Genomic DNA, 14,214 nt, shown 5'->3' with positions numbered 1-14,214 from the left:
CTATAAATTTTACATTAGCATGTGCCCGTTTTTTATTTAGACACATTCAACTTTATACATAATCTCTACTTAATTCAATTTTTTCTTAGAAAACCTATGATATTGTTGTTGGAGGTTGAATAGATATAGGGACCAGGGAATTGGCCGTTGATTAGAATATAACTTGTATAGGTCTACAACTTTACAATATATAAAAAAGTTGACAAAGAACTTTATCATATTTTCTCTCATAATTTTTTTAGTAAAAAATTTGGCAAAAGATATGGAAACCAAAGCCAAAAGAAATTAAAAACACCAAAAATAGGGTGAGGTTGTACTTCAGTTTGTCAAATATGGACGAGAGGAATAGCGAAGTGCGAGGAGGTACCAAAGAAGACGAGAAAAAGCAGGGAAAAAAAAACATTAGTCTTCAGAAGCCTCCTATAAAAAATACCTTTAATCATTTCCACAACTCGAAATTCAAATTCCAATAAACAATTAATTAATACCCCCACGAAAACATAAAACATCCAAAACTGTTGTCGGAACCAAAAAAAAATCACTTACTGTTATGCGAGGAGCTAAACTCTTGGCCGCGTGCCTTTACCTGGCTGCAGCCGCAACGGTTGTGGTCCGAGCCGAAGACCCTTACTTTCACCATGTATGGAACGTGACCTATGGAACCGCATCTCCTCTCGGCGTTCCACAACAAGTCATTCTAATCAACGGCCAGTTCCCTGGTCCTAACCTCAACTCTACCTCCAACAACAATATCATCATCAATGTCTTCAATAACCTAGACGAACCCTTCCTCCTCACTTGGTAGTAACCGTTAATACTACCAACAGAATAACACTTTCACATGTGTACAATATCAGCTAATAATATGGTTTCTTGATCTATGCATACATGTTTTTTTTAAATGTTGATAACTCTTTACCTACCAAGGAGAAGGTTTTTTTTTAAATGTTGATAGTTTTTAATAGTCTACCTAGTGGTTAAAACTATTAAACTACTCAATTACAAAAAAAAAAAACTATCAAACTACTAGATAAAAATCTAAATGATTGTTTATTTGATTCCTATTGAGAAAGGTCTACTAGAGATTGGAGTTTCTTAGAGTGAGGTTCTTAGCTTAATATAAGAACCATCTTTTAATTTTAACTAACAAAAACTAAAAATTGTCTCTTAAATATCATAGTTTTATTATGTGTTTTAATAATATTTGTCTTGGACGTTTTAGGAATGGGATCCAGCACAGGAAGAACTGTTGGCAAGATGGGACACCAGGTACCATGTGTCCAATCCCAGCAGGCACAAACTTCACTTACCATTTCCAGCCTAAAGATCAGATCGGTAGCTACTTCTACTACCCTACCACAGGGATGCACCGTGCAGCTGGTGGATACGGTGGACTCCGTGTCAACAGCCGTCTCCTCATTCCGGTCCCTTACGCTGATCCGGAAGATGATTACACCGTCCTCATCAGTGACTGGTACACTAAGAGTCACACTCAGCTGAAGAAGTTCCTTGACGGTGGTCGTACTCTTGGTCGTCCAAACGGTGTTCTCATCAATGGAAAGGCAGGGAAAGGAGATGGATCCGACGCACCTCTCTTCACCATGAAACCTGGAAAGAGTTATAGGGTTAGGATTTGTAACGTGGGTCTCAAGACATCTCTCAACTTCAGGATTCAGAATCACAAGATGAAGCTCGTTGAGATGGAAGGATCGCACGTTCTTCAGAACGATTTCGACTCTCTAGACGTTCACGTTGGTCAATGCTTTGGTACCATCGTCACCGCGAATCAAGAACCTAAAGATTACTACATGGTTGCATCCTCTAGGTTCTTGAAGTCGGTTATTACAACAACCGGGCTTCTCCGCTACGAGGGAGGTAAAGGACCAGCCTCTTCGCAGCTTCCGGCTGGTCCTGTCGGGTGGGCTTGGTCGTTGAACCAGTTCCGATCCTTTAGGTGGAACTTGACGTCTAGTGCAGCTAGGCCTAACCCTCAGGGGTCTTACCACTACGGGAAGATCAACATCACACGCACGATCAAGCTAGTGAACACTCAGGGCAAGGTTGATGGTAAGCTTAGGTACGCATTCAACGGAATCTCTCACACAGACCCCGAAACTCCGTTGAAGCTTGCTGAGTACTTTGGTATTTCCGACAAGGTCTTTAAGTACAATATCATCACGGATAGCCCCACCACGGAACAGACAAAGAGCATCAAGATCGAGCCAAACGTTATTAACGTCACTCACCGCACCTTCATCGAGGTGGTGTTTGAGAACCACGAGAAGAGTGTTCAGTCTTGGCACTTGAATGGTTACTCTTTCTTCGCCGTCGCGTAAGTAAAACAAACAAAAACTCTGTTTTTACCACATTCTTGCGCAGCAAGTAACTCTTCATTTAACCTAATTTTCAATTTATTCTCTGGTTAAACCACATTCTTTCTTGCGTAGCAAGTAACTAATTTTTCTTTAAAAAATCTCTGTTTCAAAGTGTGGAGCCAGGGACTTGGACCCCAGAGAAGAGAAAGAACTACAACCTCTTGGACGCAGTGAGCAGACACACAGTCCAAGTCTACCCAAAGTGTTGGGCAGCAATCTTGCTCACATTTGATAACTGTGGAATGTGGAACATTCGATCTGAGAACACAGAGAGACGTTACTTAGGACAGCAGCTTTACGTGAGTGTCTTGTCGCCAGAGAAATCACTTAGAGATGAATACAACATGCCTGAGACAAGCCTCCAATGTGGTCTCGTCAAAAACACACCTAAACCTGCCAACCCTTACGCTGGAGCCTAAGTTTAATTTTAACAAAACAATAACAAAAGAGTTTAGATTTTTCTGTTGGTTTGATCGTTGAGAGCGACATTTTGCCCCACGTCTACCCAACGGATCAATTTTCTTGTTTTTTTGGTCTTTTTAATTAATTTAATATTACAAAATTGATTTTGAAAATTATATAGTTTATTTGTATATGCTTGAGATTGAAATGTACGTATGTCTGTCTCATAAATATTTTTTGTTCATTTATAAAAAAACGCATTAATCTTCTTTTGTCTTTGTTCTTCACTTTTTGTATCTTATGTAATGAATCCATAATCTTCCATGAAATAAGCAGAGATCTTATTTGTTCTGTTGGATTGTTTTCTGATAGTGGGCCATATGGGCCAGTGATTTGGGCCCTCGCTATACAACATTCAATATCTTCAGACACGAGACCTGAAGAAGTTACAATGGGCTCATATATTACACGTTTACTATACAATTCCGACAATGTTGTACTTCCAGTTCCAGATCGGACATCATCCAGCTGTCCGCAGTGGGGTTTACGTCATGTGGATCCCACGGGTGCTTCGCACCATCTTTCACCACCACTATCGAATCCATTATTCTCTTTTTGTAATAGTAACTAGATTTTGACCCGCGTTTTTGAAACGCGGGATATTTTACGATGAAAAAATTTACTAATAATTTAACAAATATTTTGGTAATTTTTAAAGAGTGTGTATTTAAAATATTTTTGTATTTAAATCAGTATTTTTAAATTCAACCCGATTGTGATTATACCGGTTAATCCGGAGATATGACAATTCAATTTATGTTTTTAAAATATTCATATTAAAAAATCACTAAAACCCGAGACTAACCGATTGAACTAATGGATGACCGATATGTAATCTAATTGGATTTAAATTGTAAAAGTTTCATAATTTGTAATCTTATAATCGAAATTTTAAAGTTTACTATTTTGCAATTTATGAAATTATGACGTTTTACAAAATTTTAAAGAGAAAATGATAGATATAAAATCATTAAGATTAGTTATTATATTATTTGGAAACATTGATAGTAGTATAAAAAATATATTGTTTGGAAACATTGATAGTAGTATAAAGAAATAAGTATATTGTTTGAAAACATTGATAGTATTATAAAAAAATAAGTATATTGTTTGGAAACATGGATAGTAGTAGAAAGAAAGGAACATTAGTGATTTAATGTATGTTTAACTATAAAGTATAAAGGTGTATTTAATTTAAAAACTTACAAAATAAATGTTAGGTCCAACCGAATGTTTCTGTTTTAATAAGATAGATATGTTTTATTTTTGTTTCCTTTTCTTCGTCCACTAATAAATCATTTCGTTTCCTTTAATTATTATTCCGAATAGTACGCAGAGAAAAGAAAAGAAAAGAATCGCTTCCGGTAATAATTTAAACTCAACCTCAATAATGTCGGCGTCTTTCTCCGTCGTATGACCCCATTGATGTCTAAGGGAAGCCTTCTTTGAATGATTGTCTTAGTGGTAATAAGCTCTTTCGCTTTATCTCAATTGAATTTATTTGATTAGCAGCTTCTCTCATTTGGTTCATCATAGTTCGTCTAATCAATTCTTAAAGCATTCAGATTTTGTTTCTGATGTCTTGATTGGTTTTTTTTTTTCCTTAAAAGCTACGAATCACAGATCACTATGGACAAAGAGAGTGTAAATGGTATTGGATCACCTCAAAGATCCAGCAGCGTTGACAGCTTAAAGGTTGAATCTCCGGGTAGTTCGACGAGAAAAGGTTTCGGTTTGAAGAAATGGAGAAGGATCAAGAGGGATACTCCTGTGAAAGACGAAGCTGCTGCTGCGCCTGTTGACGATGGTAGTAGTAAATTGCTGAAGCGTAATTTGACTGGTCTTGTGAACCCTCCTTCTAAACATGTAGACATGTCTTCGGTTGAAGCAAGACAAGGTAGCGAAGAATGCTCTGTTGGATCTGTGAATATGGCTGTGCATCATCATCATCATCTTCTCCCAGGTGTAGTCAACGGATTTAGTCCGGCTCCAGGTTTTATGTTTAACGTAGGCCAAGGTTTTGAGAAGAGTGAAGAGCATAGCGGAGGAGGAGGGAAGATTGTTTCAGGTGGTAGCCAAGGGAGGGATACCATCAAGAATGGAAGCGAAAAGCGCATAGTAGATTCGGATAGTGATTTTGTGTTTTCTAGTGGCTCTGGGAACCATATAGCAGAAGGTCAAGCTAGGGACCAAGTTGAGACATATAGCAGAAGCGAGAACGGAGGAAAAGATGAAGATGGAGATGAGAGTCATAATAAGAAGAAGAACGAACATTATTGGACGGCAGACAAGGATCACATTGCAGATTCTATCAGATGTCTTGCAGCTCTGCAGGAAGCCCTTTGGAAAGGTTTGCACACAAAACCATACTTCTCAATACATGATGTAATGATGTATCTAAACTTATTAGAGATAAAGTATCCCACACAACGAGACAATATGGTCAATACACTGATCACCGATTGGTTTTAAGTTGGAAACGCGTAATATACCCGAAAACTAACTATGCGAGTGAAACATTTTTGCAGAGGTTCAAAGTTTCCAGGAGCTGAGTAAGGAATCTATACCACAACATTCGAACATTGATGAAGTTGATTCAGGATCACAGGTACTGATCTTGAAGCAGAAGGTAAAACATCTCCAACACAAACTCAAGGAAGCTAGAGCTGATCTGGATGCAAAGGAAGCCAAGATCCATGAACTCGAAAACTCGATGATCGAATCTGAACTTGAAGGCATTTTCCAGAGAAAGATGGAAGCTGAAATCCAGCATTTGATGCTCACGAGTTCTCTGAGTGCATCATCATCACTACAAGTACTCAAAGAACAACCGAAGAAGGTACAACATTCTGTGACTCGAGATCCTGAACCGAACCGTGGGAACATGTTAGGGAAAACATGCAAGTCCGGTTTGTATTTCTTGACGCAGCTGATCTTGCTAGTCTCTATACTTCGGTTACTGCTCCACCAATCCTCTCCTGCTTCACGATTAGTTATACCAACCTGAAAAAGCGGTTCATGTTGGTGTTCATGTTGTTTTTTACCAAACATTTTTGTTTTCAGTTATTGTTTGTAATGACTAGTTGAGTTTGCTCGGGCATAAAAATACAAGGATGAATAATAATTTATTAGATGTGTAATGTAAGCTTTTTAATCGAATTGTAATTATCAAGAGGTACTATAATTTAGTTAAAAGCATCTCCATATCCTAAAGGATTTTTAACACTCTGAGTTCCTGCAACCACAAACACAAGACAAGACTCACCAGCCACCAAACAGAGCAAGAGCAATAATGATCCCTGCATCCCAAACCAACTTCGAACCTGGGTCCAGTTGAGGCACACTACAATGTCTTAATCCAGTCACTGAACCGGCTCTTTCTGCACACATCTTGAACCAACCTTTAGAAGAGCAGACATGAGGAGACATAAACAAAACAAAACAAAACACTAATTACTAGCATTTGCACAACACATCATTTATATCTTTGAGTTCACCGGTTGCTGTATGAGCTCATCTTTTATCCTTGCACATGCGTGGTGACCAACCATTAAAGGAAATAAAAAATGATGCGCCGTTGCCGGGGATCGAACCCGGGTCACCCGCGTGACAGGCGGGAATACTTACCACTATACTACAACGACTCTTGTTGTTCGTCTCGTGCTATAAAGTAAATTATTAAGATGCGAACCCAGCTGGAAATAATTTTTAGAATCAACCATATATCTGAGTTTGACATAACATCAGGTGGTAATGTAATGTCATACATCTGGTTGCCGGATCATGTGTCTGTAGAACCTACACCTGTAAAATCTACATTGGCTTGGAAAGTTCCTTTTTTTGGCCAAAAGACAATAACAGTTAATATAACTCTTCAAACCCCATCTCATCTTCAAACAAATTTTCACTGTCACTCAAAATGGAGAATAAAAAATCAACAGCAATGCCATGTATCTGGTGTATATAGCACAAGAAAGAAACAAAATGTTCAATCATTGTAGATTAACAAAACTTGTAACCTTCTAAATCATCAAGAGTCTTTCATTTATAAACCTTCACTTTGTTCCGTTTCAAAACTTTCAAAACGTCCAACAGGTTCAAGTTTGTGGGAACCAAATTTGAATCAAGGTTTATATTATAAGATATCTCCTCAACACTTCGTGTCCCTGAAGATCATCAGCTTTTAAATTAAGATCCAACTTCCTTCAACACCAGACTCTTCCACTGGGCTTATATACCTCCATCTAACCCACAAACAAAAAAAAAGAACAAAGCATGCATCAGACTGTTCTTGTTAAATGCAATCACGAGAACCAACCAACTAACCTTGTTGAGGATCTTCGTGTACAAAGAAACTGGCAGCTACTATCAAATAACAAAGAATGAGCATCAACCCTTTGAAGTAATTCGATGTCCCTTCCTGCATATATATGTACATACAGAGAGATCCATCCATCCATCAGTTATTGGTTCAATGCAAGCCTTCAATGAACATCTTTTTACCCACCTGGATAAAGAAAGCTACTACTATAACGGTGATGAATAGCATCGCCGTCTCAAAAAGCTGGAAATTAAGGTCCATCTGTTCACCCATCACCCATCCAATCACCACACAGAACGGGACCTAACCGTATCAAAACATCAACAGAGATTATCCAACAAGCCTTGTTAGCGCTTTTGCAATGTATGTTCATGTTACATACCGCAAACATTGAAATCTGGATAGAGGAACCAATAGCCACCCCCAATGACAAATCCTGTAGAGGTTTTAAAAACAAGTGTCTCAAGACAAACTGAGAATGATGAATAAGTCTATCTATAGATGTTACAAACTCTGCCTACCAGTTTATCTTTCATGGCAAACATGATAGCCCCTGCATGCTCCGCTGCGTTCCCAACAATTGGAAGCAAAATGACACTTATAAAAGCTATTGGTATGTTCCAAGACACCGATGCACCCTGAGATAAAACAGTTACATGTTGTGGTGATTGTCAAGCAAAATACTCTAGCAAATAGGGCCAAGTTGATTACTACCTCTATGGCATCAACCAGATAGCCAGAGAGAAGAGAGACCCAAGCAGTCAAGATTGATAGCCATATGATAGATTCCAACTTTGAGATCTCAGGTTCTTCATCTTCATCAGAAGTTTCCTCGTTCTGATTTGTTTCCTACATCACATATGTCAATGTTTTGAACAAAGGAATCAACTACTGGTGGCAGACAAGACAAACAAACCTCTTCAAGAGGGCTGTAAGAACTAGACTGGCTCTTCAACTGGAAGAAAAGGTAAGCAGCATAGGCTATAAGCATTATGCAACTGCTAAACCTCGACAAGGCCAGCTCCGATGATCCGGCATGAACCTCACTATGCGTGTAGTGAAGAACAGCAGGGAACAGTATCCCCATTACAGCCATCAAAAGCAATCCTGAATTAACAACCGCCAGTCCCTGTATGCACAAGAAAGAAACAATAGCAATAAAACAAAAGCGACCGACACGTGGCAACGTGACTAGTCTACCACGTAGACTAGACTACTTCTGTACGGCCATGATATCTCTGTATAATTCAAAAAAAAAAAAATGATACAAAGAAGCTATAGACACTACTAACCTTGTCAAAGACTTGGTCTTTCTGGTGAAACACAAGCCCACCGCAGAAGAAAGCGCAGCCAAGCACAAGCAACATGTTGGAGAGAATGGATCCCAACAGAGTCAGCTGAACGACACGTATCATCCCGTTTTTCAAAGCGAAGATAGATATGATCAGTTCTGTCACGTTCCCGAACGTAGCGTTTAGGAGTCCTCCAACTGTTGCAAAATTTGTAACATGTCAAAAAAAAAAAGAAATAAAATAGAAACTGAATGTTTTCAGAAGAGGAAGCAAGTTCATACCAGTGGGGCCAGTGTAAAAAGCTAGTTGCCTGTTTTCAAATAAAGCCAACACTTTAACACATAAGTCTCTCTCACAAAAACAGAATGATGATGATGATATGGTTTTTAAGTTGTATGCTTACTCTGTGGCATATCCTAGACGCTCAGCCAATGGTGTAATACCTATTAAGCTTAGTAAAAACACCCACCCCTGAGCCAGGCAAAAGAGAGTCTTAACACTTAGACAAGCGAGATGAAACTAGTAGTATTAGTACACTCACCTTACTGTCTATCAAGTAGTGGACCAATATAGCTAGAGGACCGAAAGGTAGTAACAGATTGAGTTTGTTAGAAAAGATAACGATCTTGATGCTCTTAGGGACGGTGTTCTTTGGTGACTTAGTGGTGGTGTGTTGAGGGAAACTTGGAGAAAGCGAACCTTGCTCCATCAAAGAAGCTTCTTTAGTTTGCTTGTTGGCATCTTGGCTTTTGTGCTCAGCTTCATCAACCGACCCCATCTGTTTACATTATAAAAATCTTTGGCAATCCAAAAAAAAAAAAAAAATCAAAATGAGTGTTGTTATGTTGGTGTGAAACTTACTTCAACATGTGCTTGAATAAGAGTTGGGACTTTAGAATGACTCATACCCTCCGTGCCGTGCTACCGGAACATGGAATAAACAAAACAGCGTCTGGTTCTGATGCAACCTGTGTAAAGAAACTTCTTGTGTGAGATCTGAAGTTTGTAACTAAATAGAATTAAGGTAAGAGTCTTGTGGGGATATATAGACACTTGTCACTTCCCTTATATACTAAAAGCACAGCACTTTACTGAGTAAACTTGCCAAAAAGAATGATACTTTTCTAACTAAATAGAAACTCCATGAACTTTTCTAACTAAATAGAAACTCCATGAATCCGAAAACAGACAGAAACTTGGTTTTAAGAAAACAAACTTTAACGTTGACCAAAAAAAAAAAAAAAGAAAACAAACTTTAACCTTGCACAGGCAACGGAGGGGTCAGACAGAGAAGTAGCAAGAAACCAGATCCTCTGATAAGAAACTGACTTTGAGGGTTTTCTCTAGTATTCTTCCTCTTCTTGTTGTGATCTGGTGAAGAGAAAGGAGAAGTCAAGTGGCGGTTTCAAGAGATGGAGTAGTAATATAGTAGTCCATGGAAGTCCTTTAGATCTCAGATGCTAGTAGAAGAGCACTAGCGAGGAAGTTTCGTTCTGCGTTGAATTTTTTTTAAAAAAAATTGAAATCTTTCATCAGTTTTGAAGAAAACGAAGTTTTTTTTTTTGTTCTCTCTTTTTTTTTTTTTGAGCAACTTTTGTTCTCTCCTATTATTCTCTTTTTTTTTCTAACGTAGAAGAAGGCATAAACAACGGCGCCGTTTTAGACTTTTACGACAGTTCCCATTTCCCCTCGAGAAATCCAGCCTATTTGTCTATCTATAACCCCGCGAATGTCGGAAATAAATCTTGTAGTAATAAATTGCTTTCGAACAACAACAAAAAAATACTCCATATCAATAAATTGTTTTTGTATCTGTTACCAATTTTCAAACTCAACGCTCCTTTTCAACTAATTTTCAACTTATAGTACAAAATAAATAATAGTATCTTAAGGGTAATTAAAAAGAAAAACTAAGCAACGAGTGAAGTCATTTAAGCAAAAAAGAAAAAAACGAGTGAAATCATGCCAATAGGTCAACTCTCAAAGATGTGACCTCAATTGAAACCCCCAGTGGGCCAAACAGTAGATTTGACCCAAATTGGCCCATTAGATTGATGTCGTGGTTGACATAGTCAATCACCATGAGAGTTAGGGAACCGATTCTTTGCCAAAATGTTTGAACTGGAGTGGACTCGATATACCTGCCTCACTACGATTTAGCCCAATTCCCCCAGTAATTTAAAATTCCCAATTGATTACGGATTTGAAGAATCGCATAATTAGAATAGTTTGATTGAGCATAAAACTTAACTTGTAACGAAGTTGAGTACTTTTCAGTTAAGCACATGGCCTGCCAGCTAGCTTCATACCGACTTGTCTCTCTATCATACACATTGTTATTGGTTTGTTCAGCTACGTTGTTACTTCTTGTTTAATTATTTTATCAAAATAAGCCAAAACACTAATCTACATATCTTAACTGGCACTCGAATCAATGACCTCGCAAGAATATGATTATCAACTTAGAGTTGCTACAGCCAACACCATATCCACGTACTAAATGACTATAATTAATAAACTATCTACATGAAAGAAGGAATGGTAGTAACAGAATTATAATTTGTTAATCTTCATGTTTTTTTGAAAAAAAGTTAACGTCTATACTTTTTACAACAATAGTAAAAAGAAACACACGAGACACGACTCCCCCACCGAGTCCTCCAAAAGAAGTAGTAGCCCCCACATAAATTACACAATTAAAGGATTGACCATTATAATAATCAAACCTTCATCATTTTGCTATTGTTGTAAAAACTAAAAAGTATAGACGTTAAATAACCAACACAGTTGAATTCCACTCATCCATTTAAATTTTACCACTATAGTATGCTTTGCTTATTATTTGTATCAGTCACACTCATCTAGAAGCTTATGCTTATTGAGAGTGAATCTTTTTTTTTTTTGAACAACTACGATTACTCATTGAGAATGAGTCATATGCAAAAGTAACTAACAAAGGGCAACTCCCATTATTCAGATACTAATAAAATAGTTAATCTATGCCGATTGCTATCAACTACAATTTACTTTAAAAAATATACAATTTACAGGCCATATCTACTTTTATTTTTTTACTAAAAGATGGTTAGTTTTCATTATCATTTTTCCACACAAAAACATTTGCGTTGACAAAGTAAATACATTTCTTACAACTTCTGTTGTAACATCTAATCAGCAGTGGATGATAATTTGTAAATTGTAAGTAAGAAGCTAAAATAATCAATCGTTTATACTAAACACAGAACAATGACTAAGGAGTAAGCCCGTCACAAAAAAAAACAATGATTAAGGAGTGTGTTACGGACAAAATCATATTGTAATTTGTATATGCGTTGTGTTTTTGGGTTCGATTTCTTCTAGAAGACCTGTCCATCCCCGTGGCCCAACCGACATATTCTTGCGAGACACTTTTGTCTCTTTTTCTGAACACTTTTTTTTTTGCCGTCTTGAAAATTTTATTATACAAAAGCAAGTCTAAAAAGAACAAGCCCAACCGAACATACACCAACCGAACAAACACAGAGCCCAAAAGCACGAAAAGATTAACAAGCCCGAAAAGCAGAGTAAAAAAAAGGGTCTACAAGCCCAATTAGAATTGAAGCGGTGCCACCCACCACCACACGTCCGAAAACGATGCGAAGCGCTCCACGTGTCCTTCATCTCCGACGAACGAACCATGCGTCATCGACATCACACCGAAACCAAGAAAACGCCGGTGAAGACTTCCGGTCACCAGTTCCCGTCATCCACTGGATCCAATCGGAGAATCCCGTCTCCGTCAACACGCCGACGACAACCCACCACCAACAACAATATTGGAGATAAAGGGTCCTTTCGGCCAAATCATTCCGGCTAAAAACCACCATTGACCAAACGGCGCTTCACCGGATCACCTTTTTGGCATGCAGTGGATCCGCATCCAACTTCATCGTCACCACCCCTTCTACCGGAGAGTCTCATCGAAAAGAATAGAGATCTCATCCTAGAAGCGGGTCTCTTTTTCTGAACACTAATCCAACCCTAAATATTTATAAACGCAATAAAGAATAGTTTGGTAGACAAAGACAAGAAAAAGCTTCTAGAATCAAATGCGTTGATATTTATATGTCGACGCGTTTATTTTTCTTTGTTGTAAAAGATACTGTGTTTTGCTTTTTATTCTCAGCCGTTGATTTGCTGGAAAGATTTCTTCTGGAAGCACATTTTTGGTTTTGTTTTTGGAACTGGATATATTATTCTACAAATATTATAATCAGCGATATGGTGGCATTGTTAAACATAACAAACATTATTGTCACATTTAAATAATGGTTAGAGTTGACTGTTCAAAAACTACATCCTTTTCATTGAATAACCAGATTTAATTTCATAAAACATGTACTAATACTCACATTAACAATTCTCTAATCATATAATACAAAAAAAAATATATATACAGCTATATCATTGACATGTCATCATTACAATCATAGTGAGCCGATCAAATAATGTGAGCCGAGCCGAACAAAAGGTGTTCTAGAAGGCCAATCCTTTGAACTGGATGACACGTCATCGTACCATAGAATTTTCACAAAACTGGTGACTGCACACTCCCTTCCCACGGGTTTATACCTTTCTTTTTCCTTGATTTTCGCTCCTTCTTAATCACTTTATTTCCACATCAACCCCATAACTTTTTACAAACCCATCTACATTTAAAACTTACATGTATGACAGTGGATTTTATTAAATCCCCAAAGAAAGTTTAAAGGAACCCTTAGCAATTTCTCTACTTTTTACTAAATCCAAAAATAAATATAACCGGATTCTAAAACCATTATCGCATAAATAAAGTAATAATAGTTTTTGTTTTATTTTAATTAAATAAAATAATAATGAAACCACACAAGAAAAAAAATCTTTTGGGGCTCTCGCTTTGTATAAAGGGGTCATATCTCAATCCTCCTCTCACCTTGTGGTTCTTGTCTACATTATCTTACGAACTCTCTCTCTCTCTATCTGTGTCTTCAAATTCTACGGTTTCTTTCGAATTAGCTCCTTCGGTTTTACATTAATTACGCAAATGTCCGGAATTTTAGTTAATTTCGCCGGTAACCCCCTCCGCTTCTCCCAGGGAACCAGCCTTACTCAGCCGAAGCCAACCAGATCACACCGCGGAAACGCGCGGTTTCCCAGCTCGTTCAAAGCTTCGTCGCAGACTCTCAACGCAGAGCCAGCCGTAACAGAAACCGCTCGCCGGCGAGCGTGGTCGAGCCTCTACGAGCTCCTGAGAGTCGACGAGACGGCGTCCTTGCCGGAGATCAAGACGGCGTACCGGAGCCTGGCGAAGGTTTACCATCCCGACGCCGCGTCGGTGGAATCGGCGGACGGAAGAGATTTCATGGAGATCCACAGAGCTTACGCGACGCTTGCGGATCCGACGACGAGAGCGATCTACGATTCGACGCTGGGAGCGCGAAGGAGGCGTGTGCACGCTGGAGCTATGGGCCGGACGGGTCGGGCGTATGCGACGACCCGGAGATGGGAGACGGATCAGTGTTGGTGATTTAGGTTTTCATGTGATGATTTTGCAACATCTTTTTTTTTTACTTCATTTTCCCCTTTTTTTTTTGTTTTCCATTGTCGTGTATATTGGAAAATTAAGGGGAAAGATAAGTTTTATCAGTCCATTAGCTTTAACTTTGTTTAACATAAATTATGAATATAGAGATGTATATTATTTTTGTTTTCTCCTTTATTTATTTTTCGTTCTTCAGGCATACGA

At 38.2% G+C, this 14,214-nt stretch overlaps 4 protein-coding genes and 1 non-coding gene across 6 annotated transcripts; 3 read left to right on the top strand and 2 right to left on the bottom strand.

Annotated features, from left to right (window-relative positions):
- The first annotated feature begins 480 nt into the window (after positions 1 to 480).
- On the top strand, positions 481 to 2,794 carry LOC108810048 (L-ascorbate oxidase homolog). Its single transcript, XM_018582176.2, has 3 exons — positions 481 to 801; positions 1,223 to 2,332; positions 2,488 to 2,794. The coding sequence occupies exons 1-3, from the start codon at positions 551 to 553 to the stop codon at positions 2,792 to 2,794; spliced, it is 1,668 nt and encodes a 555-aa protein (XP_018437678.1). The 5' UTR covers positions 481 to 550.
- Positions 2,795 to 4,136: 1,342 nt separating this feature from the next.
- Positions 4,137 to 6,009, top strand: LOC108812373 (WPP domain-interacting protein 3). The gene is made up of 3 exons (XM_018584620.2): positions 4,137 to 4,301; positions 4,448 to 5,187; positions 5,366 to 6,009. The coding sequence occupies exons 2-3, from the start codon at positions 4,467 to 4,469 to the stop codon at positions 5,842 to 5,844; spliced, it is 1,200 nt and encodes a 399-aa protein (XP_018440122.1). The 5' UTR covers positions 4,137 to 4,301; positions 4,448 to 4,466; the 3' UTR covers positions 5,845 to 6,009.
- A 400-nt stretch (positions 6,010 to 6,409) lies between these two features.
- On the bottom strand, positions 6,410 to 6,481 carry TRNAD-GUC (transfer RNA aspartic acid (anticodon GUC)). The gene has a single exon. It is a non-coding gene; the product is annotated as a tRNA-Asp (tRNA).
- Positions 6,482 to 6,704: 223 nt separating this feature from the next.
- Positions 6,705 to 10,071, bottom strand: LOC108812372 (vacuolar cation/proton exchanger 2). 2 transcript variants are annotated; one of them, XM_018584619.2, is made up of 13 exons: positions 9,711 to 10,071; positions 9,312 to 9,418; positions 8,992 to 9,228; positions 8,854 to 8,921; positions 8,732 to 8,760; positions 8,451 to 8,647; positions 8,075 to 8,287; positions 7,873 to 7,995; positions 7,680 to 7,796; positions 7,541 to 7,594; positions 7,345 to 7,461; positions 7,164 to 7,257; positions 6,705 to 7,081 (listed from the first exon to the last, which is right to left on the bottom strand). In XM_018584619.2, the coding sequence occupies exons 2-13, from the start codon at positions 9,354 to 9,356 to the stop codon at positions 7,068 to 7,070; spliced, it is 1,308 nt and encodes a 435-aa protein (XP_018440121.1). In that variant the 5' UTR covers positions 9,357 to 9,418; positions 9,711 to 10,071; the 3' UTR covers positions 6,705 to 7,067. The 2 variants fall into 2 exon arrangements, with proteins under 2 accessions (XP_018440121.1, XP_018440120.1); XM_018584618.2 differs by having other exon boundaries at positions 7,873 to 8,007; positions 9,711 to 10,069.
- Positions 10,072 to 13,362: 3,291 nt separating this feature from the next.
- Positions 13,363 to 14,182, top strand: LOC108806130 (chaperone protein dnaJ 11, chloroplastic). Its single transcript, XM_018578162.2, has one exon. The coding sequence runs from the start codon at positions 13,513 to 13,515 to the stop codon at positions 13,993 to 13,995; it is 483 nt and encodes a 160-aa protein (XP_018433664.2). The 5' UTR covers positions 13,363 to 13,512; the 3' UTR covers positions 13,996 to 14,182.
- The last annotated feature ends 32 nt before the right edge of the window (positions 14,183 to 14,214 follow it).

Source organism: Raphanus sativus, chromosome 6, assembly GCF_000801105.2.
Source record: "Raphanus sativus cultivar WK10039 chromosome 6, ASM80110v3, whole genome shotgun sequence".
Taxonomy (NCBI): domain Eukaryota; kingdom Viridiplantae; phylum Streptophyta; class Magnoliopsida; order Brassicales; family Brassicaceae; genus Raphanus; species Raphanus sativus.
The sequence above is the reverse complement of the archived record's forward strand: the minus strand, read 5'-3'. Positions and strand labels throughout refer to the sequence as shown.